This window comes from Colletotrichum navitas (assembly GCF_030913465.1).
Source record: "Colletotrichum navitas strain CBS 125086 chromosome Unknown LY79scaffold_174, whole genome shotgun sequence".
Classification (NCBI taxonomy): Eukaryota; Fungi; Ascomycota; class Sordariomycetes; order Glomerellales; family Glomerellaceae; genus Colletotrichum; species Colletotrichum navitas.
Genome location: NW_026850720.1, coordinates 1 through 22,240, shown reverse-complemented (window position 1 = coordinate 22,240; position 22,240 = coordinate 1). Strand labels below are relative to the sequence as shown.

At 46.6% G+C, this 22,240-nt stretch overlaps 7 protein-coding genes across 7 annotated transcripts; 4 read left to right on the top strand and 3 right to left on the bottom strand.

Annotated features, from left to right (window-relative positions):
• Positions 1-224: 224 nt before the first annotated feature.
• Positions 225-443, bottom strand: LY79DRAFT_529680 (P-loop containing nucleoside triphosphate hydrolase protein; the record flags this gene model as incomplete). Its single annotated transcript, XM_060556133.1, has 1 exon — positions 225-443. A coding segment is annotated over one exon (219 nt), but the record flags the coding sequence as incomplete, so codon positions are not given.
• A 138-nt stretch (positions 444-581) lies between these two features.
• LY79DRAFT_573034 (glycoside hydrolase family 18 protein) lies at positions 582-5,717 on the bottom strand. The gene has a single exon (XM_060559426.1). It carries the CDS (start codon positions 5,408-5,410, stop codon positions 713-715), a length of 4,698 nt encoding a protein of 1,565 aa, XP_060407209.1. The 5' UTR covers positions 5,411-5,717; the 3' UTR covers positions 582-712.
• A 498-nt stretch (positions 5,718-6,215) lies between these two features.
• LY79DRAFT_573033 (uncharacterized protein) lies at positions 6,216-7,484 on the top strand. Its single transcript, XM_060559425.1, has one exon. The coding sequence runs from the start codon at positions 6,569-6,571 to the stop codon at positions 7,361-7,363; it is 795 nt and encodes a 264-aa protein (XP_060407208.1). The 5' UTR covers positions 6,216-6,568; the 3' UTR covers positions 7,364-7,484.
• A 395-nt stretch (positions 7,485-7,879) lies between these two features.
• Positions 7,880-8,614, top strand: LY79DRAFT_585099 (uncharacterized protein; the record flags this gene model as incomplete). The annotated part of the gene is made up of 1 exon (XM_060560469.1): positions 7,880-8,614. The coding sequence occupies one exon, from the start codon at positions 7,880-7,882 to the stop codon at positions 8,612-8,614; it is 735 nt and encodes a 244-aa protein (XP_060407207.1).
• Positions 8,615-9,960: 1,346 nt separating this feature from the next.
• On the top strand, positions 9,961-11,089 carry LY79DRAFT_529670 (uncharacterized protein; the record flags this gene model as incomplete). Its single annotated transcript, XM_060556132.1, has 2 exons — positions 9,961-10,182; positions 10,238-11,089. The coding sequence occupies 2 exons, from the start codon at positions 9,961-9,963 to the stop codon at positions 11,087-11,089; spliced, it is 1,074 nt and encodes a 357-aa protein (XP_060407206.1).
• A 2,708-nt stretch (positions 11,090-13,797) lies between these two features.
• LY79DRAFT_663967 (uncharacterized protein) lies at positions 13,798-14,807 on the bottom strand (the record flags this gene model as incomplete). Its single annotated transcript, XM_060562859.1, has 4 exons — positions 14,589-14,807; positions 14,457-14,552; positions 14,039-14,393; positions 13,798-13,814 (listed from the first exon to the last, which is right to left on the bottom strand). Exons 1-4 carry the CDS (start codon positions 14,640-14,642, stop codon positions 13,798-13,800), a joined length of 522 nt encoding a protein of 173 aa, XP_060407205.1. The 5' UTR covers positions 14,643-14,807.
• Positions 14,808-15,883: 1,076 nt separating this feature from the next.
• Positions 15,884-17,943, top strand: LY79DRAFT_573028 (uncharacterized protein). The gene is made up of 3 exons (XM_060559424.1): positions 15,884-16,881; positions 16,966-17,150; positions 17,271-17,943. The coding sequence occupies exons 1-3, from the start codon at positions 16,056-16,058 to the stop codon at positions 17,901-17,903; spliced, it is 1,644 nt and encodes a 547-aa protein (XP_060407204.1). The 5' UTR covers positions 15,884-16,055; the 3' UTR covers positions 17,904-17,943.
• Positions 17,944-22,240: the final 4,297 nt, after the last annotated feature.

Below are 22,240 nucleotides of genomic sequence, written 5' to 3'. Positions count from 1 at the left end.
GAGGTGTCACTTGACTGACACCCTTTACCGCTGTAGCACACCTTAATAGCTATCAGGGGGTTAGAGAGGCTGGCGAAGTTACAAGTCGGTAGGTAGATAGGTAGGTTTACTGCATTCTATAATAGGACTAGCGTATGGCCTGTGCAGATTTTATATTTAAAGAGAGGATACGTCCCTTGTACCTTTAGTAACTCCTAATAAGTGCCCTTTTCTATCACCTTGCCCTAGGCAAAAACAAACATAATGTCGGCGTTCTGGACCGTTGCCAGCCTGTGGGCGATATATATCATGGTGTGATCGTTGCTGGCGCGCTCGAAGGCGGCCTGGACCAGGTTCTCCGACTCGGAATCTAGCGACGACGTCGCCTCGTCAAGGAAGTGAATCTTGGGGTCGCGTATGAGAGCGCGGGCGACGGATCTACGTTGCTTTTGACCGCCAGACACAGACAATCCATCAGAGCGAGTGTCGGTATGAATAGTAGAGGAAAGAAAAGGCGAGGTCTGGGATTTAATTAGAGGTAGAACTAGGCGCGGTGGTGTATCTGGAAGCTTAATATATGTCCTTGGTATCTCATTACATAGTAGATGGCAGACTGAAGCTACTAAGGATTTATCTGATTTGTATCGAGGGGATCATCTAAGCTTTCAGGTTGTATCCATTCCATGAAACACTTCCACCCGAGAAAAGAAACACGAGAGACAGTGTCACACGCTCACGACCCGTTAGTGCCCTGCACGTACGCCTGATCGTACCTGTACGGCATGGGTTGTGTGTCGTAGTAGGGGTCGTACGTCAGCAAGGCGTAGCCCGGGTCGGCTGCCGCAATGCCGCTGGGCCAGCACTGGTTGTCGTTGAGGCCGTCGTTGGCAGGTGGGCTGCCGGAGTGGCCGTACGACGCGATGGTGAATTCGGGGTGCGTGTTGACGCCGATAGCCACGTACGTGCGCAGTAGCTGGGAGTTGGGGCGGCTGACGTGCTTGGCGCTCGCTGGGGCGCGGCTGACGGCGGCGTCGAAGTTTGCGTCGGACAGCTCCTTCAGGGTGTTTCCAAAGCAGGCGCCCTTCCACATCTGGCCGGCCCTCTGATTCTCTGTGTTCGGGATGAAGCGCACCAGCTGGCCGGTACGGTCGACCCCCGAGTTGACGAAGGCGGGGTTGTTGTCGTCCAGCAGGTAGGCCGGCGGGTACTCGTCGCGGTCGCAGCGCGGCCACTGGCGGTTGTTCTTGTCGATCCAGCCGGAGCCGCGGTGCTGGCTGCTCCAGGTGGCCGTGGCGCTGGCGTCCTGACGATGGGCGGTGGTGGCCGCCGCCTGTGGGCACGTCAGGGTTGCCCAGGCCTGGTTGTTACGGATGACGCTGCTGTAGTGGTAGCAAGCCTGAGACCAGGCGGCGCTGCAAGTCGCCTTCACCTGGGTGGCGCGGGCGCCATAGGTCAATGACGTGACGATGATCTCCTCCTTCTGCGTCTTGCTAGCCACGCACGACTGCCGGCGCATGGTGTTCTTTGCCGCGCCCACCCGCAGAGTCGACTGCGACCTGGGCACGTTGCACTTCTTGCGAATGCCACCGCTGCCCGGCTGTGTCTTGCCCAGCCCGTTGGCGCCGCTCCCCGTGCCCTGCTTGGGCTTGGACCTGTCGATAGGGTTCGCGTCGTCGCCCTTCTTGCCGCTGCCTTTGGGCGTCTTAGGCTTCTTGAAGCTTGACACGCCGTCCGCCACCGAGCTGAGGATGCCAAAGATCTTCTTGATCTCGTCCGGCACCAACTCGGTCCCGCCGCACGGGCTGAGCCACCAGGAGAAGGCGCCCTCGGGGTCTTGCTCGTCGGGGTACAGGTATGTGGCCATCTGGGCCGCCGTGGTGGCCATGTCGAGTCCGGCGTCCAGGATCTTGCCAACGCCGGGAATCAGGCTTGCGCCGACGTCCAGCACCAGCTTGAGCGACGACATGAGCATGTAGCAGCTGATCTGGGCGATGATGGGCATGGCCTCGAGCACCGTGTCGGCGATCTCGTTGACCAGGTAGTTGTCGCACGAGCAGGTGCCGGGAGCCACGTAGAACGAGGTGCCCGGGTACTTGTCCCAGGGGATGCCGTCGGGGTAATCCTTGGTCGAGAAGAAGCCGACGCAGCCGTAGTTGGAGGTTCGGCCTTCTTCCTTGGCCTCGTCTAGCGCCGACTTGCAGTACGAGTAGCACTGGAATTGGGCCTCGTCCCTCAGCTTGGCGTTCTGGTAGATGAGGCATCTGTTGGCGTTGGCGAGCCGCGCCTCGGTGTAGTTGAAGTAGCTTGGGTTCTCGGGGCTCCAGCCGACCTCGATGACGCCGCCGTCCTCGTCCTCATCGACCACGGCCGTCGTGCAGACCTCAGACGGGCAGTAGCCGTGCGAGCAGGCGAAGCGGCACAGCCGGTTCAGGTCGACGTCCGTCTCGTCCCAGGCGATGATGTCTCCCTCGACCGGGTTCTCGGCCGGGACTGGCAGCATCTCACCCCTCGTGACGCAGTTGCACAGCGACTCGGGGCAGAAGCCGATGGAGCAGGTGAACTCGCATAGGTCGCCCGAGTTCGTCGTTTTGTCCTCGCCCGACACACAGCCCTCGTCGCCCGTGTCGCCGCCGCGGTCCAGGGGGGCCTTCATGTCGTCGTCGCCGAACATCTGCAGGTCGACGGCCCAGTCGATGCTCCCGGCAAAGTTGAGGGCCTTCCAGTCGTCGCGACGCGTCAGCTTCGTCGTGGGCGTCATGTAGCTGACGTAGTCGCCCTTGTACAGCAGGACGTCCGTGTTGGAGTCGCCGTCATGAAACATCTGCGAGTACGACCCCTGCGTAATAATCTCGTTGATCTCGGCGAAGGAGATATATCCCTTGGTTGCGGTACACCGACCGAGGTTCGCGTCCGACTCGGTGCGCGTCCCCGTGAAGTCGCACAGAGGGCCCCAACAGCCATCAACAGCCATGTGAAACGAGCGGCCGTAGCTGGCCTCGCCGACCATGATCTTGTTGTTGGCGACGCCCGCCTTGGTGATGATGGACAGCGTGTTGCGCGTCTCGGTCAGGTTGACGTGGCTGCGGATGCATTTGCCAGACGGGCACGAATCGAAGGCGTTGACGTTGCCGTAGTCCCACTGGCCATGCAGGTCGTACGTCATGTACACAATATAGTCAATGACTGCCGAGATGCGGTCGATGGGGAAGGCCTTGAGATACCAGTAGGACGCGGGAGCGGCAATAGAAACCGACTTGTCGGTGCCCAGCTTCTGCTTCAGCGAGGTCAGGAACCGCAAGTATGCCACACCGTCCCCGGCCTTCCCGATCGGCTGCCCGTCGACCATGATGTCGGGGGCACCCGGGTACTCCCAGTCAATGTCGATGCCGTCGATCCCCTCGTCTTTGACGAACTGGGCGAGGTTAGTGGCGAAAGTCTCGCGGTTGTCGATAATGGCACGGCGGATGATGTTGTACGTGGCCGGCTCGGTCGAGTAAGCCCAACCTCCAAACGACACGATGCGTTTGAGCTCGAGCTTCTTGAAGGCATCCCACTGCCCGTGCGGGTCCTTGATGAAGGGCTTCCACGTTTCCGGATCGATCTCGCCGAACCCCCAGTGCATATGGGTGTAGGTTCCATCCGTGTTGGACTTGTCGGCCCGCAGCCAGAGGCAGTCGCGGTTCATGTTCCACGACTCATAGTAGCCGACGCGGGCGAAGTCTGCTGGCGGGCCCGAGTTCTGCTTGATCTCGTTGCCGCAGTTGGACACACAGGTGCTCTGGAAGCCGGGCAGCTTGCTGCCGGGGCCGCCGCCTTCGGGGGCGTGGATGTCGCAGTGCTCCGGGAACGGCCCGCAGAAGCCCCAGTTACTGCAGCAAGCCTTGAGGGGACACGGGTTCAGGTCGGCAATGGACGTGCCGTCCGTCGGCTGTGTCGTCCCCGGCACCAGCGGGCCGCACTGCGCGCCCTCCTGCGGCGGCGGCAGAGGCGCGTTGCCGGAGCTCAGACACATGTTGTAGCCTATTAGCATGTCCTTACACTCGGTCCACGCCCACGTCTTGCCCTTGTTGAAATCTTCGATCTCGTCCACTGTCAGGCCGTACTGGAGGGCCAGGGAGCTGCACGTGTCGCCGGAGGCAATGAGGTGTGTGGCGCATGTTCCGTCATCGCCCGGCACAGGCTTCCATCCCCCCGGGTCGCCGGCCGAGCAGCAGACGTACTGGTTGGGCTGCAGGGCTGATGGGTTGCCGCAGTCTATAGTTGGGTTGTACGTCGTGAACTGGGAGCCCCTGATGCCGCACTTAGACGCGAGCGTCGTGCATGTGTCGCCGGACTGCACCTGGATGTAGGAGCAGGCGTCGCGGGAGTGTAAGAGCTTCCTATGGCCCAGAAGCGCAGTTGTCCTTCTTCTGCTCTGGGTGGCCAGAGTGGTATTGTTGTGCAATGTTTCGTTGTTCCCCAGAGTGTCGTTGAGCCCAGCCGCCCCCACAATGTCGAAGATGGCCACCGCCTTTAAGTCGCCCGACGGCACAAGCTTGGCATCAGCGGCGCATTTGCCGGCGTGCCAGTCTGCAGCCGTTTGTTGGACGGCGGCGAGGTTGTTCATGTTGTCCACAACGACACCAAACACGCCTGATGGCTTGTCGGTCTCGCAGAGCTGCGTCACCAAGCGGTTGGGCACGCGGCCGTCAGCCTGCAGGCGTCCGACTAGAGCGTCAATGGCCGGACCGACTGTGAGCTTGCCTAGATCTGAGCCGATATAAATGCCCGCGATAGTCTGCTTGTAGTAGCCGAACAAGAACGTCTCGTCACAGTTGTCAGTTGCGTTGAAGTAGGTGCTCATGGCCTCGAGCAGACGCGTCGCATTGCCCACGTTGCTGGCCCCGTCGCCGTCGGCGCTGCTGGTGGTCGCAACCGGTAGAGTCTTGATGACCTTCTCGCCCGGAGCCACGCACGCCGGGGCCCGGTCCAGAGAAGACTGGAACAGAGTGTCAGACTTCTTGGGGTTCTCCATGCCGGCGGCCGTCTCATTGGCCATCCTTGCGGCCTCGGTCGTCGCAAAAGAGGAGTTGATGGTGCCCGGCGACGTGATAGGCTCCCCGCCGCCTGGGCCGCCGAACGTGCAGCCACGGATGAGCACGTTGGTGGACGGGTCGTCCAGCGGCTGGGTGGGCGAGAACTGCAGCAGCATGGGCTGCTGGCATCGCCGGAGCCGGTTGACCGAGAAGTAGGTGACCCAAGTGTGCACGTTTTCAAGGTGGGCACAAGGAAGTGGGCAGTCGTGCTGGTCCGGCTCGTATGTCTTGATGTCGCCGATGGGCGAGGGGTCGCCGTCGCCCACGGGGGCAACGGCCTGGGTGCCGTCAAGATTGACGGCACATTGCACAAGGCTTGACCCCAGGAGGAGGACAGCCGTGGTGTAACTCCTCATTCCGAGTGGGTATTATGTAATGAGCGGCACCACCTGCAGTCACTATGTCACCAGAAAGGAAAACAGACCGGAGGTTGAAGATATGAACTTTACCAATGTCCAGCAGACCCAGCAACACTACGGTGCTTTATAGCTCATCTAGGACCGTTGTTAACAGATCCGTCTTCTCTTCTGCCTACACCTCTACCTAGGTATCAAGCTTCCCTTTTCAGGGTGTCTACACTTACAGGGTCGAGGACCTCCATGTGCCAGAATGGAGTCTCGATCTAGGCCCATAGGGGCCGAACGTGAAGCCAAGACATATGCCCTAGCGCTCATGGACTCGAGCGAGTGCTTAGCCTCAGATGTTTACCAGGTTTTTACTTTAAAGACGGTCTAGAGTCTCCACATAGATACTTGTTTTGGCCGTAACTAAGTGCCCTGCACCTGTATTACAGTACTTCTTCGGTCTTCGCAGTCCGCCGTTCCATGTCGCAAGTCACGATGCAGTTAATCATGCGGCACTACTATGTAAAATATGACATGTCATACTGTAAACTATTGGAAGGGCTGCCCAATAAGGCAGGGCGGAACCGGACCGTTCCTGGTTATCAAGCCGTGGGTAAGACTGCCAAGCCGCCGTATGTTGTTGGCATTGGCCATCGCTAAAGCTTGATTTAAAAAACATGCAGCACTCGAGTCAGGCTGAATCCTTCCGAAGCTTATACATTAGCATCCTCGGAGGGACAACGCGCATGTACAGATACACGTCTCAATCCGGATATGACTTCCGGTGCACATCTTCTTTGTTATGCCCATGGGAGTGTGATGAGTGATATTAAAGGTTCTACCCCGTAACTAGGCAACATTCGAGGGTCGGCCGAACGCTAAGGACTTGGCGTAGAAGGCTCATGCTGACCTGACCGGGAAATAAAAAGGGGACCAGGATCGCCCCTGATAAGGTCGCAATATGACTGCTTACCTAAGACGGGTAGCACACACAAAATTCCTTGTCCACTTCTGGCCTTTTCCGCTCTCGCTTTTCATTCTTCTCAATCACGGTTGGCTCAACTCCCGGTCAGAAAATACACCTTGATATCACTCCTTCTGCATAACCCAACAAAGCAGAGGTGATACCGGACACGCCGCTAGGATCCTGGACCGCAACACGAGGACGAGATGCCGACGCTTGACCAAGTCGAGTACTCGCAGGAAGCCACGGTCACCGCTGTGACCGACTTCTATGCCTTCCTGACCAAGATGTACCTTCCCGAGTCAGCTGTCGTCCACCCGCCGCCAGGGGGGTGGCCGACGTTGGCCTCTGATCTACAGGACCTGGGCAAATCGGACGAGGTGCTGAGCCTGCTTTCGCACTTACCGTACGTGCGCGAGGATCTACCTGACAACGAGATACCCCAAGTTACCCCGGGTGGGGGTTGGGCAGACTGGCGTATGTCCGGTATCTGGGTGCGCGAGGGCCGTAGCGACATTGATGGGCTTCGTACCGTCACCGAGGGCCCTGCCATCATGGAGCACGTGCCTGAGAGTGTCGTTGGGCTGACGATGAGCGAGCACCATGTCTTTTTGATTGACACGGAGCTTGGGGTCGTCTACTGGCCCGAGTGTCCTGGTCGGCTCCGCGACGGGCCCCGCTGCATCGAGGACGACCCGTACGACTACTGTGACGACGATGACGAGGCCGACTGGCGTGCCGACGGCGCCGCCTGGTCTGTCGTCGACTTCTTCAAGGTGCTGAAGGCCGAGTACCGCTCGCTGCGCTGGGTGCCGTGGAACGAGTACCAGGTTTTGGATTCGGAGACTAGGAGGAGGAGGAATCCTATCCCGGCCCTACAGGAAGTTTACAGGCGTCACGGCTGGCCTAATCTGCAACAGTATCGCAAGCAGGAGTGCCTCGAGGAGACGAAGGCGGTCATGGTTGCAATGGAGCAGGGAGGGGATGAGGCGGGCGCTTAGAGTTAAAGCGGTTTAGGTGTGTTCGTTTACTTTCCGGGGCCCACTGGCAAGGGGTCGTGCGGGTGATTGACAAACGGCCAGGCAGAACAAGTTACTACAAAGAGGTTAACCTTCGCATCCATGATCAATCTCGCCGTGCATTATTCCCGGAGGCGTCGGTGGTATTCGCGGCCTTGGCGAACTGCTTTGGGATTCCGCCCCGAGCCGGCACAGCGCAAATCAAACCGAATCCACTTGTACTCTGCTTGGCTAATTTCCTTCGCTGTCAGACTGATCGCCAACAGGCCTTTCCCTTTACATGTATACCTATGGCTGCAGTTGACATAGACGCGAGACTACCGGCGCGGCATTCCAACGTCGTCAATATTCGTCACTCGCGTCTTCGTTGGACCCCCCCTTCTCTTTTGTCTTGATACTTTGCTCTTCATTTTCACCAACGTCCTCCATCGCTCGGCCATACCATCACCGGCTTTTTGCAGCAATCATTTTATCGTACCCGACTCCAATCTCAACCTAATGATGAAGGTGGCTGTCCTCGCCATCCTAGGCGCCTCCGTGGCAGCCGTCTCGGCCTCGACCATCACCGTTGTGGCCCCGGGAGCGACGACGGCGCCCTCGTTGACCTCAATGTCTGCGCCGCCTCTGACGACGCCGGAGCCTTTGCTGACGCAGCGCGACCCGTGGCAGTGCGCGACGCAGAATCTGTCGCAGTACTTCGACGTGCCCAAGCCCTCGGGAACGCTGAGCAAGGCCATAGACATGTACGTCGACGAGCTGGTCGAGCCTTGTCTCGAGACGGCCACGGGCACTGACCTGTTCAACTGCCGGGTCACCGAATCGTCGCAGCTGTGCGGCTTCACCACCTACGCGTCGGCGACTCCCGCCCTGATCACGGCCTTTGCGTCGTACGAGAGCGCCGCCGCCTCTTTCTGGCGCAGCAACAGCGCGAGCGTGAGCTCGCTCTCGGTCGAGTGCGCGTCGGCCTGGGGCCACTTCGGCGAGCTTAACCACGCCTGGCTGAACCAGACCATCGCCTACGCCAGCTGCGTACTAGATGACATGCCCCCCGTCAGCAGCACCGTCACGGCCGGTTCGTCGTCTTCGGGGTCCGGATCGACTACAGCCCCAGGCACGGGTGTTACCGGGACGGCAAGCAGCGCAACGAACACAGCTGGATTGGCTGGGAAAAGGGATATGTGGATGCTTGCTAGTACTGGCGTCATTGTTGGGGCTGCTAACGCCTTTGTGTGAGGGTGGGCGTTTCAACGTCAGCTGCGGTTGGGATATGGACATGTTGTCCTCTCCTCTTCCTAAGTCTGTATTGGTGATTGCATGCATAAGAAAAGGACTCGGTCAGACAAAAGCGTATTCTCTTTCCCCCCCGCACATATTGAGTACGGAACCCTGAACCGATAGCAACACTCGGGTATATACCAGACAAGAACATATACAGCCAGAGCAGTGCGATTGGAAACCACGCCATCAGTCTCAAATACCATGATCTGTCTATATTATGTTACAAGGTGATTTAAGCCACAATTGCAGCATGTCACTTGCGGATCCATTTTTTTGCCTCTAGATCCTCATTCTTACTCGTCCCAGGCTAACATATGGTACAAGCTGGTGATGCCATTCCCGTGATGACCACGAAGAAATAAGCCGAACATGAAAGCGAAAGCGAAAGAAACGGAGACCTTTACATCCTCGCGGCTCACTGTACTCGCTAGTAAACCACAGTGTGGACTCACGTCTTCTAATCTCGCTTCCGACTGTCATTTCGAGGTTGGCTGTGTCCTCCGTGGAAGCGCCGTGGTCTAGAAGTGTATGGCTTCCTGGCCGCAGGCTAAACGACATTAACCACACTCATTTTGCTCAATGTGGTTAAAGGCAGCTAAAGAGCTTGTTGCCCACTCGAGGTCTAGCGGCTTGGCGAGCGATTTGTGCCTGACGCCCTACCCGCACATCGCTTGCTTGGCAGTACCTATACTTCTCCATTTGCTGCCTAGTTTTTCCACCAACTGGGGTCTGTCGATGCCTAGACCTTTTGGACCAGTCGGAAGTCGACAACAAGGGTCCACGCCTGGATCTTTGACAACCCTTCGATGTCAGCTGCTCCGGAGATGTGAGTGGCCATGGATTGTTGGGAGGTATCCACCAGTCAAGAATAAAACTAAGCATAAGACGATGCTACGTCTGGTAGCAATATTGGATTAGCTGACGCCCTGCAGCTGTTAAATGATGCAGGGACTCCCAGGCCGACAACTGAATCAGAACTGGGGAAGCTTATGATGCCCCGCAATGCCCTTTTGAGCAAGTTACTACGTAGAAAAGCCCGCGGTATTAGTGTCTTCCAATTTAGGCTTTCAGATCGGGCAGGCTGACCGACCAGGATACCAGGTGTGTCGTCTGCCTAATCGTCCGTCCCGCTAGGAAATGGATAGGGATATGAAAGGTTCCATATATACCTACACTCTGGACCGTCATGTGTCGTCGGGCAGATGACGAGATTGTCCACCCATCACAGTAGTCCATTATCGCTAAGACGCAAGACAATAGCATCGGTGTCAACGCCATCATCAGGCAGAACTAACAACACCATGCTGCCCTACGTGCTGCCCTCACTCCTGCTCGCCGGCAGCTTCATCGACGTGGCGCTCGCCGGCGTGGCTCATGAACGCCGCGATGGCTCAAGCCCTTCGTTGACATATGATGCCAACACCACCCCGTACTGCACTTGGTGGGTTGACTTGACCTCGGCCAAGACTTGCAGCACCCTGCTAAGCGAGAACGCCATCGACTTGGTCTCCTTCCGCAGATGGGTGAGACAACTCAAGTTTTCCCTCGTGAAAGTTTCCTGCTGACAAGACTGGCCAGAACCCGTCCATCACGGACACATGCGTCCTGCAGACGGGCCACTCGTACTGCGTCGAGGCCTTCTTTGAGCCCCCGGTCAGCACGGCCGGGCCAACCACGACGTTGACCAGCAAGACCACGTCATCGACCATACCATCGACCACCACGACGTCAATCGGCAACGGCGTGTCCACGCCGATGCCGACGCAGGCGCAGATCGTCAAGAATTGCAACAAGTTTTATTTTGTGCAGTCGGGCGAGTCGTGCTCCAGCGTGGCCAGCGCCAACAGCATCACGCTGGCCCAGTTCCTGGAGTGGAATCCGTCCGCCGGCAGCAGCTGTGCGGGGCTCTGGGCCAACGCGTACGCCTGCGTGGGCATCATCGGCGGCGCCACGGCCACAAGCCGGCCAACCGCCACCACCACCACAGGCAACGGCATTGCCACGCCCACGCCCACGCAGCCAAACATGGTCGGCAACTGTGACGCCTTCTACCGAGTTATCTCGGGCGACACGTGTGCCGCCATTGCGAGCAAGTCTGGCATCTCGCTATCGCAGTTCGTAGAGTGGAACCCCAGCGTAGGTGGCTCGTGCAGCGGGCTCTGGCTAGATGTATATGTCTGCATCTCCATTGTCGGCCATACCCCTTCGCCGACCAACCCGGGGAACGGTGTGGCGACGCCCGCTCCGATCCAGGACGGAATGACCAAAAACTGCAAGACGTTCCACTTCGTGGTTTCGGGTAACACCTGCGCGACCATTGCTCAGCAATACGGTATCACTGCCGCCCAGTTTGTTTCTTGGAACCCAGCCGTTGGCTCCTCCTGTACTGGTCTGTGGGCCAACACCTATGCCTGCGTGGCTGTGTTGTGATTGGATTGATGCGAGTTTAGACGTGGGTGGTGTCTTGATATGGGAAGTCTTAATAATTACATGCTTAGAGGTAGATCTTGATGTTACTCACCGAACAAAAATGCTTTTCTATTGCCGTTGGATATGTTGGTAATCGTAACTTAAACTAGTTTCCTTCAAGAGTCTTTGGCAAGTGGTAACAAGATACAATATAAGCGGCACTTCTGCCAGCAGCGCTGCCGTCAATTCAGTCAAAACAACTCAACAGCCAGCTGAAGTAAGCAAACGAAGCCATCCATCGCGACGGCTCAACTAAGCAAGTATAGGTACCTACCTAATTACTACTGCTCTCTCCCCTAGCTAGGCTGCAGCCTGTTGTCTCCTCCCCCCTCCCCCCCCCTGTACCTAGGCCTAACCCTACCCAAGCGGTCCGGTTCGCCGGGTCTACTTTATCACTAGTAAAGTATTTTTATTATCTTTTTTTTTTAGTAGTAAACCTAATTAGCTCTTAACCCAATATATCGCTGTGGTCAGGGCTAGCGCGCGGTGCTGGCAGTGGTCTAGTGTCTGGCGGCGGCTGTAAAGCCATCGCGGAAGGTCTCCAGGGACAGGAAGTAAAAGGTTTCCAGCTGTTAAGAATTAGAGTGAGGGACCACTTGTTTCACTAAGAAAAGATGCCAAGAAAAATTAGGCAAAAGGGAAGTTGATTTTACGTGGTAGTGTCACTTTGTTCTAGGTAAAATTTACTACTGTTATAGTTTACCAGATTCTTTTTAAGTCAAAGCACCCACTTTCTGATCACCCCCACATTACAATCACCTAAAAACATCACTATTATAATAACTACTACCTTATTTAATTAACTACTAACATTATCTAGATACTACAATAATATAACTTTTAGCCTTACTAGGTAATTTAGATACACTAGATTTATCTATATTACTTTTAACTTTATTTACCTTTATCTAGGCTTACTATACCTCTTTAATTATTATAAACTTTATATTAGTATTTATATAAATAGCCTTCTATTTCTTAGATATACTATTAGTAACCTAGGCTTCTAAAAGGCTAATTTTTTACTAAGTAATAGCTAGCTTATAAGACTTTTCTTAGAAGCCTTTTTTAACCTTTTTAAATAGTTAGCGTTATATAGTAATATTTTATTTTAGTTAACTAAAGAGCTATAGTTAGTCCCTAAGGTCCTTTATTTTCCTTAGTATAGACTACTTTACTATAGATAAGGCTAATACTTATCTCTTTATATTATAGGCATCCTAGGCTATATAGGTATCTCTAGTAGCTACTTTAAGTAGTATTAATAGTATTATTAATAATAATATTACCTTTTAAACTAGTAGCCTATTTATAAGTAGCTTTATAGTACTAATAGGCTATAACCTAGTGTATTTTTAGCTACTTTTAATATTACTAATAGTTAGACTAGCTAAGTAAGCTTTTTAATAGTAAAAAAAAAAGTTCTTTTTACTTATAATAGTAAAGTTAATCTACTAACTAAAATATTTAAGCTTTTTCTAATATACTACCTTAATAAGGCTAAAGACTAACTAGTTAAGTAGCTAAAAGATATAAAAAGTATATAGTAGTAAAAATAATAAATAAATATTATTAGTATAGTATATTTATATAAAATCTATTATTATATAGCTTTTATACTTATCTAAGATAAGTAGTTTAGCCTAATTAAGTTAAAAAGGCTTAGTCTAAAAGAAAAAGACTTTTTATAACTATTTAATAGTAGTATTATTAGTAGTTTATTTATTCTCTATTACTATAAACTTTTATTTATTATATAAGGTAAAATTAAAAAAAAACTACTACTACTAAATTATTTTACCTTTATATATAACTAAAGGATAAATAAAAATACCTTTAGTAAATATATACTTAATAATAAATACCTAGGCTTATAATCTAGGCTACTTTTTCTTTATTACCTTTATTATAGCCTTACTTAGCACTAGCCTATTATTACCTTTGCTCTTAAGGATACTAGTTTTATTTATATTATATTTATTAGCTAGTTTAATAGCCTAGATATAAGGTATAGTAAAATATTTAAACTAGTCCCTAATAACCTTAGTAAATACCCTATTAATACACCTTAAATTAATAAATTAACTTTTCTAGACCTTAATAAATAAGTTCTTTTAAATAAAGCTATCTACTTACCTTTTACCTAGAGGTTAAGTATCTCCTATAGTATAGAGGATATAATAAGTAAAATCCCTTAGTTATTAATAGGTTAGTAGTAGCCTAAGGTTAGCCTAAGTAGTTACTTAACTAGCTAGGCTAGCCTCCTAGGTAGCTAGTAGTTACTAGAGGTCCTTAAAGGCATTAGCCTTCTTTTAGGTACTAGATAGATAGTTCTAGAGAGTAGTAAATAGGATACTATAGGTCTTAGATACTTAATATATACTATTACTAGTAGTAATAGTATCTGTTGCCTAGGTAATCTTTAACTTAGTATATTTAACTATAAGGTAATAAAGAATAAATACTAAAAAAATAAAGTTATTTAGATAAGAACTATAAAAGTGGTAATAGTATATATATAGTGGTTAGTGGTAGCTAGGGGTAGATATAAGGTAGATATACATAATTGTAATATAGGGGTAATTAGAAAGTAGGTGCTTTAACTTAATTGTTAACGTTTTCCCTAGACTATGTGTTTACGCTGCTGCCCTTTCTAGTAACTAGCCTACTTATCTAGACTTTAATGCTATTATGAAATCCTATTATCCCGTGTCTATTTTTTGTGACAACGCCCCTCTTAAAGAATAAACAATATCAGAACAAAAATCACAAAGAAGATTATAACTTGTACAAAAGCTAGGGGCACAATAGAGTAAGAGTCAGCAGTCGTCACAGTCCTTAGAGCTACATAAACGTTATTATTAGCTTTCTTAAGTCTTAAGTTAATTATACGCTTATAGGTGTGCTTACATGTGCTGTCAGGGGCTTTTAATCCGCCTTTTAAGCTAGGTCCAGGACCAGAGCCAGAACCAGAGCCAGAACCGGAGCCAAAACCGGAGTCAAAACCGGGGCTAGGGCCAAAGCCAGCACCACCAGCAGGAATTATAATAGGCGTGGCCTGGGGCTTAGTAATAGGGTGGGTTACTGTTGCAATTATAGGTGTTTGGCCGCAGGTGTAGCAGGTCTGAACGTCCCTAGTGAAGCCAAGGGGAAACTTAGCAGAGAGAATTGTAGGTATAGCAAGCATGCCCTTATATGTTTCAGTGCACGTATACGTCTGTTGGATAATACCAGTAGAGCAGAAGGCCTCGTACTCAGTAGTAAACTTGACAATATAGGTACATATGTTACAGCCACAGCGCTAGCACTCAGGTGCCTCAATCTGGACGCAGATAGGTCCGCCAGTAACAGTAGGCGGCTGAACAATTGGAGCCAGTAAGCAGCCGGCACAGGTAGGGACTACGCCGCCAGTAGCGGTGACACACTAGGTGACAGTAGTAGTACGTATGGCGAAGATAACCTGCTGAGCTGCGGCGGCGGAACTTAAAGCGACGATAGCCCCCAGGAGAGACATAGCTTAATACATTGTGAGGTAGTTGTCGCCGCCAGAAACTGTGTGGTAATAGAGATAAATGAAAAGAGTGGTAGGCCAAAACAGCCCGAGAAAGACAGGAGGCTTCAAGAAAGATAATAGAAGATTATTATGTAGCAACAAACTAGAGTTATACGTAATAGAATATTCAGAAGCAAGCGTGTTTAGACAAGTGGACAATGCTAAATAAGCACACGATGACTTAAAATATTAACGTTAGTTACCCTAGACGCGTTTTGCCTTGTCCTTCACAGTAATGGGCCGGTATTAAGTAACATGATTACATCAAGAACACAAACATTCACAACAGCCTGCTAACTCGAAGAGAAGATAAACTACTGGGAGGCACCGGAATTATGGTGTGAAAATACAAAAACAAGATGGGGGAGAGTTGCAATAGCTGCGAAGATCAATAACCACAGCTCCTGGTAATTCCATCAAAGAATATGAAAAACCAAGAGTGAAATGACAGCAACAATAAACACGATCATAACAAGCCATAAGGCGGAATGAAGTAAGCCCCTGTGACTGGCCGAGACGCAAGTCCTGGTATGTAAATAGGGAGTGTTCTTGGGCACTCTTTGCTTAGATACGACTGTCGGTTCAGGCCCACGATCCGCGGCTTAACCAAAAGACTCTATTCTGTTTCACTTAAAATTTCACCTCAGTCTTTTACACAAGTCCAGGTCTCTGTGTTTAAATTCCAGAGTCCATTCGCGGGAGCTCCGAGGGAGAGAATTGCCAAGCTATAATTAGCCGAGAACTTGCCCCTCAGTCTAGCGGCCCGAGTCGGAGTAATGAATTAATAGATCGATCGAATGTGGCTGATTGCCTAAGCCTTGTGTCTTGGGTACCAGGAATGCCAGCCCCCATGAATCGAACGCAGCCGACTGTCCAGGTTTTTCGGCCCGAGTTCCAGAAAGCGGTTTCGGATCTTTATCGCTTGGCTTTATATCTCACCTCAGACCGAAATTACAGGTCTCTGTGTTAACATTCCACACTCCATTTTAGGGTGGTAGAGCGTTCCTAAACTATAGTCAAGAACTTCCCTATTGAGTCTTGCGACCCAGAGAGGAATGCCATCTCGGACCGGATTTGACTGGCTGTTTCTCTCCCTAATGTCTCGGTTTGTCTCGGATTGCATGTCTGCAAGACCAATCCTGCATGTGCTATATATGATATAATGTCGAGCTTGTCAACAGAATCTTTTTGTTGCTGCGTAAGCTTTTGTACTTAGCTTATCCAAGTATCATCTTTTCGATTCCTAATCAGACAAGAAGGTGTAATCATCTACACTCGCTCAGCATCCATTCGCCCATTTTCTCACCCAATCCCTTGCATCTTTAGATTTCATCCGTTTCCCCAGCTTACTACGTCCGTACTATTTCCGAAACAATGGGCAAAAGACATATACTTTTCGTCCTCAGCCTCATTGCCCGATTCGGCACAGCTGCCCTTGACTCTACAGAGCTTATCAGGGCCTTGCCTGAGGCGTATTGCTTTACCTACCTGTCGACTTTCCTTCAGCTGGTTCCTCTCCCGACTAGCGACGTCCCCCCTGGTGCCATTGTGACTGTCATCGGCGGAACTACTGTCACCATCCCGGCCATAAACTCAACGGTACCTGATACCGTGACCGTCATTGGGGGAACTACTGTTACCGTCACTGGCTCTGGGACCACCCTCACTGGCTCTAGAACCACTGTTATAGACTCTAGAACCACGGTTACAGGCTCCGGATCTACCGTTACAGGCTTTGGAACCACCGTCACCACTACCATAACGTCTCGCTCATCTGCCTCAGCCAGCGCCACTTCCAGTTCTGTTATCTTTTTTATTAACCCTATGCCTGTCATCACCAAGCGAGGTCTCCAGAAGAGGGACTATGGTGGCTTCCTTAACAACAAAATTACTAGCAATCGCGGCAGTTGCAGCTTTGCCACCATCTTCACTATCTCCCTAGGCAAGCTCCTTGACGCCGGCAACCCCATTTTCTACAGCCCTAGTGAGGCTTATAAGGAATTACGTAATACCGGCGTCCCACCCGCTAACACTATAACCGACACCTTTGACGATAACAACGGCGTCCTCCGCTTCACCAACCCGAGCCTCCCAAACGGCCAAGCAAACTTCTGCCAGGTTTCGACCGGCCAGGTCTACCTCACATTCAACTCTACAGGGCCTGCTGGCTGCCAGCCTGTCCTTCTGTACGCCTACAGAAGTAAGTTTTAGACCTATTACTTTCGGAGACGCATGGTCCTGGGTGACTCCTAAGATACATAGCTGACATGCTTAATCCTAACAGCCGATGAGTGTGTTAACGGCCAGATCGTCGGCGCTTTGCTTCCTACGGGATCATTCCTTCTGCCCCCATCCTTGTCCACATCGTCTGTAACGTTTACTGGCTCTGCTCTGACGTCCGGTTCCTCCACTACTACCTTATCCCCTTCTTCTACGACATCTGGTTCTTTAGCATTCGGTTCTTCTACGGCATCTGTCACTTCCACAAGTACCTCATCTGCCTCTTTTGTTAGCTCTAGTTCTACTACAGCATCTGTTACTTCTACAAGTACCTTATCTGCCTCTTTTGTTAGCTCTAGTTCTGCTATAGCATCTGTCACTTCCACAAGTACCTCATCTGCCTCTTTTGTCAGCTCTGGTTCTAGTCCTTCTACAAGCACGTCGCTTGACCCTACTATAATCTCTTCTCAATCTCTCAGCAGTAGTAGCTCTACTAGTCTAACAATATCTTCACCTTTCACATTAACATCTATATCCTTAACATCTACGTCTTCATCCTTACTATCTACGTCTTTATCCTTACCCTCTACGTCTTCATCCTTACCATCTACGTCTTCATCCTTAACGTCAACATCTGCATCCCTGACAACTACATCCCAAACATCTATATATACATCCTCAACATCTAGTCCAACCCCTTCAGCTCAACCAGTGAGACGTGCTCCCTGTTTACAGCAAACAGACCCCTATATTCTGTCAAACGGACGCCAAGTTCACAGATACTGCCAAAATCTGTATCATGGATCAAATAGCCGATTAGTACAGGTTTTACCCTGGAACAGTGACTATGGGTCATGCGCTGAGTACTGCGTAACAAACTACCCTAGTTTTAGCGTATTTGTATATTCATCTCCTACGGATTCAAATCTTTGTGAGTGCTGGACTGGAAGTGCTTTCTATTATGGGTCTTATAACTACTTTGACACAGGAGTTCTTATATAGCCCTAGAGCTTTTCGTACTCAATATACTACAATGTGATTATATTGCGCGAGATATCTAGGTGGGAAAGTGATGAAGTTAACAATGGTCCCTCAGGGTTTGATTGTGGACTTGTGACTAACGTTCGGATTGATCTACTCCTCTACTGCTACAGCTAGCCCTTCCTACGATCTTCCAATAGTCAACCAGTTACCGGTGTTTCCAAGTTAACATCAACAAAAGGCAAAGATCAAGGGATCCAAAGACATAAACCACAGCGTACTGACACTTAGCCAGAGCGTAGAAATAGAAACAGTAGGTAGGTTGGTATGTAACTACACAACCACTTGACTATAACACCACTACTGAGTCAGTGCACTCTAGGTCGTCTGACAAGGAGTGACTAACATAGGCTTGCACCAAGGTTAAATCTGTAATGGTTCTATCTAAATAGGAATAATTAGGCCTAGAAAGAAGGAATCAGTAAGATTTGAGGACTTGGCCACTGGTTCAAAGGGGGAAGGGGGGTTATACTTATTATATCTCGTATAGTTTAGTATAAAAAAAGTAGAACAGGTAGTTCTAAGTCTAATCAGGTCTATAAAGACATTTAAAAAGCTATAGAAATGCTATAAGGTATTTATATAGAGGTAGAAATTAATTATATAATTAATACTAGAAATAGGCCTAGCCTCTAAACTATAGTATTACTCCTTATCTTAAATAAGGGTTTTAAAATAAAAAGAAAATAAAAGATAATTAAGCCTATACAGAATTTAAAGAATTTAGAAATATTCTATTACTATAGATATAGTAAATAGCCTTACCTATAATAGTCTAAGACAAGGTATATTTATAACAAGCTATAGTAACTATATATAAGTATCCTAAGATAAGGAGAAAAAAAGGGAAATCTACTAATCTAAGCTAACTAGTAGTCTAATTAGGTCTATACTGTATAGGCTAATAGGTGCTTAGCGCTATAGGCTCTAGTACCCTAGTTAAGGTTATAGTAAGCTAAGAGGTTTAACAAGGCCTTATATAGGCCTAGCCTATTATAATACACCTTTTCTCTCCCTCCTTTATAAAGTAGGGGCTTCTTTACACTGAAAGGTAGCCTATACTACTGTATCTTTTAAATTATCTAGTAGTTCCTAAGTTAGTTTAGTATAGCTAGTCTATTTTACTAAGACTTATTATTTTTACCCCTAGGCCTTAATTTTAGTATTTCCTAGACCTTGTATTCTTAATTAGGTTAAAGTCCTAGTGTAGTAGGTTATTTATTATCTTACTATTATAATAAGAGAAGTTATTCTTTATATATCTTAAATATTAAAATATTAATACTAATAATTATATAACACCTAGTTAGTTAACTATAAATAGTTTATAATTTAAGCTTAAAAGATATAGACTAGATACTTAGCCCTTAGTTATATTCAGAGGAGATTATACTTTATAGTTAGCTAGAATAACTTAAGTTATACTTAGGTAGTATATAGCTACTTATATAATAATAGTAAAGTAGACCTATTTAGTTACTTAATAAAAAGTTAATTTATCTCTATATTTAATAAGTATATATATATATATATAAAAGTCTATTTAATACTAATTAGTAGTTATATAGTAATTATAAATTAGTAAAAGTAAAGAGGTAAAGTTATAAATCTAAAAGAGATTACCTTATACTAAGAGCCTAGATTCTTCCTATTATTTACTTTATAAAAGTAGTACTAGATAATAAGAGGAAAAAAGACTACTTATTAGTCTATATACAAGAAAGTCCCTCTATATCTACTACCTAAAGGTAAAGCATCTAGGCTATATAATAAAGAAAAAGAAGAATAAGAATATATAAGAAAAGTACCTACACCTATAATAATATCTAATTATAATAATATATATATTACTAAATAGGTCTTATAATTCTTAGACCTAATCTATAAAGACCTAAAAACAAAAGTATAAATTAATAAGGTAATTATAAAAGAGAGTTAATATATACACACCCTAGAATTAATATATAGGTATACCTCTTATATAGGTATACCTCTTATATAGGTACCCTTATATATACCTCTTATTAGTCTAAAAAATCATTATTAGTATAAGTAGATTCTACTAGACCTATATAAAGTAACTTCTCTTTTTTGTTCTCTTTACTACTTAATTAATTTAAACTTAGTTTTATTTATACTATTTACTTACTATAGCTTTAGAAGGTATCCTAATATATAAAACTTAACTTATTTACCCTCCTAGTATAAGGTATATTTTTTAAGACCTATAAGTAACTAATCAGTAAGAACTACTACTATTATCTAGTAACTTCTTATTATTTTTTTTCTTAGAGGCTAGCTATCTTAGTATTAGCTAAGCTTATAAAGTTAAAGACCTTTAGAGGTAATATAACTTTATTACTAAGGTTTTAGCTAATATCCTATATAATATATAACCTCTTTTATACTATAAACTATATTACTTTAGTATAAAGCTAATACTTTACTTTATATACTACTTTTTTATAGAAATATAAAAGACCTAGTAGACTACTCTTATATAACTTTCTCTAGGGCCTAGCCTCTCTTCTCTAAATTAAAAGTCCTAGTAACCTCTTTATTTTAGTGTATAGTAGTTTAATACTACCTTTAACCTTATTAAAGAGGCTCTTAGGACTACTTAAATAGATAATAATATATATTAAGTAGCTTATAATTATTTATATAAGTAAATATAAGTAAATATTAGAGATAGCTAGTAAATATAAATCTATATAGATAGTAGATTATTATAATATATTATTTTATAATAAATTCTTAGAAAAATACCTATATATATATTTAATCTAATAGTTAAAAGATAATTATAAAGAATTAGTAACTTACTAACTTTAGGTTAAGTAAAGTTTTAACTAAATATAAAAAAAAATAAACAGTAAAACCTATATAGCTATACTTTATATCTAAGGCTAGGTAGTAAAAACACTACTAGTAGAGATACTTATTAGCTAAGAATTTAATATTATTATAGGATAATATAGCTAACCTTTGGATTTACTTTCTTAGCCTTACTAGTAGATCTATTAGTTAGGCTAATATCCTACTGACAGCTAGTGCCCTACTAGGCCCTACCTGTTGCTAGTCTATAAGACTAGCTGTTGCTAGCTATAGCTCTAGCTCTTAGTTAGTTATTAAATTTATTACCTATTTAACTATATTAAGTAGTAGTATAACTACTAGTTATAATACTATAGGTAATTAACCCTCTACTACTATTAATATTAATAAAAGGTAAATATACTAAATTACTATTAAAAGCTATTTAATTAGTTATCTTAAAGGTAACTAATTAAATAAAGGTATTTACTTTACTAGCCTAGCTACTAATATATACTTACTAGTAGATTTTCTTACTACTACTAGCCTACGCTAGACTAACCTATCTAGCTAGATCTACTACACCTTTAGCTACTACTACTACTATTACTAACCTTTACTTTAATAACCTTACTTTTTTTACTTTTCTTTATACTCCTTTATATTAGTTATTTTACCTCTTTATACATTAAGGTCACTACTACTAGAGCTACTATTAATTAAAGCCCTTAAATAATAATAATAAAGTTACTAGCTAGAGCCTTACTATAAGTGTAGTACTAGATTTCCCTTAAGATCTATACTTTTTTACTATATATACGCTAATAACTATAGCTAATAATATTACTACTAACTTTACTATTAAGACTTTATATTATAAAATACCTTTTTTTGTTACCTACTAGACTACTAGCCCCTATTACCTTTACCTTTAAAGCCTTTACTACCTTTATTATTAACTTTACTATTACTACTATTAATAATAACTATCTTATTACTACCCTCTTTACCTATAAGTAAATAGTCTATATTACTAGTAGTATTAACCCTCCTCTTAGCTATAAAATTTTATGCTACTGTTAAGGCCTTTACCTAAAGGATAATACTAATCTAGAACTAGGAGGATATAGTCTAATAGGAAAATAAATAAGCAAAGGATATATAAAACCCCTAGCTAGTAGTAAAATACTTAAAGCTACTACTGCTAACACTATTACTAATATATACCTAACTGTACTAGCTATACTAATTACGCTCTCTTAAGCTATATTAACTATACCTTAGTTTTAGAGGAGGTAACCTACCTAGAGGTAAATCTTATATCTACTAATAACTTAAAGAATAAGAAAAGGAAATCTAGTCCCTTTAACACTAAGTCTACTAGCTACTACTACTACTACTACCTTATAAAGCTACCTAGTACTATAGTTAAGATACCCTAGATAAAGATAATAAGAAAAAAGATAATACTACTAGTTACA

Bases quoted from the DNA above. Each gene is read 5' to 3' on its own strand.
- LY79DRAFT_573034 (XM_060559426.1), bottom strand. From the start codon at position 5,410: ATGAGGAGTTACACCACGGCTGTCCTCCTCCTGGGGTCAAGCCTTGTG.
- LY79DRAFT_573028 (XM_060559424.1), top strand. From the start codon at position 16,056: ATGGGCAAAAGACATATACTTTTCGTCCTCAGCCTCATTGCCCGATTC. The intron at 16,882-16,965 runs GTAAGTTTTAGA...TAATCCTAACAG, and splicing joins CCTTCTGTACGCCTACAGAA to CCGATGAGTGTGTTAACGGC. The intron at 17,151-17,270 runs GCATCTGTCACT...AGTTCTGCTATA, and splicing joins TAGCATTCGGTTCTTCTACG to GCATCTGTCACTTCCACAAG.
- LY79DRAFT_573033 (XM_060559425.1), top strand. From the start codon at position 6,569: ATGCCGACGCTTGACCAAGTCGAGTACTCGCAGGAAGCCACGGTCACC.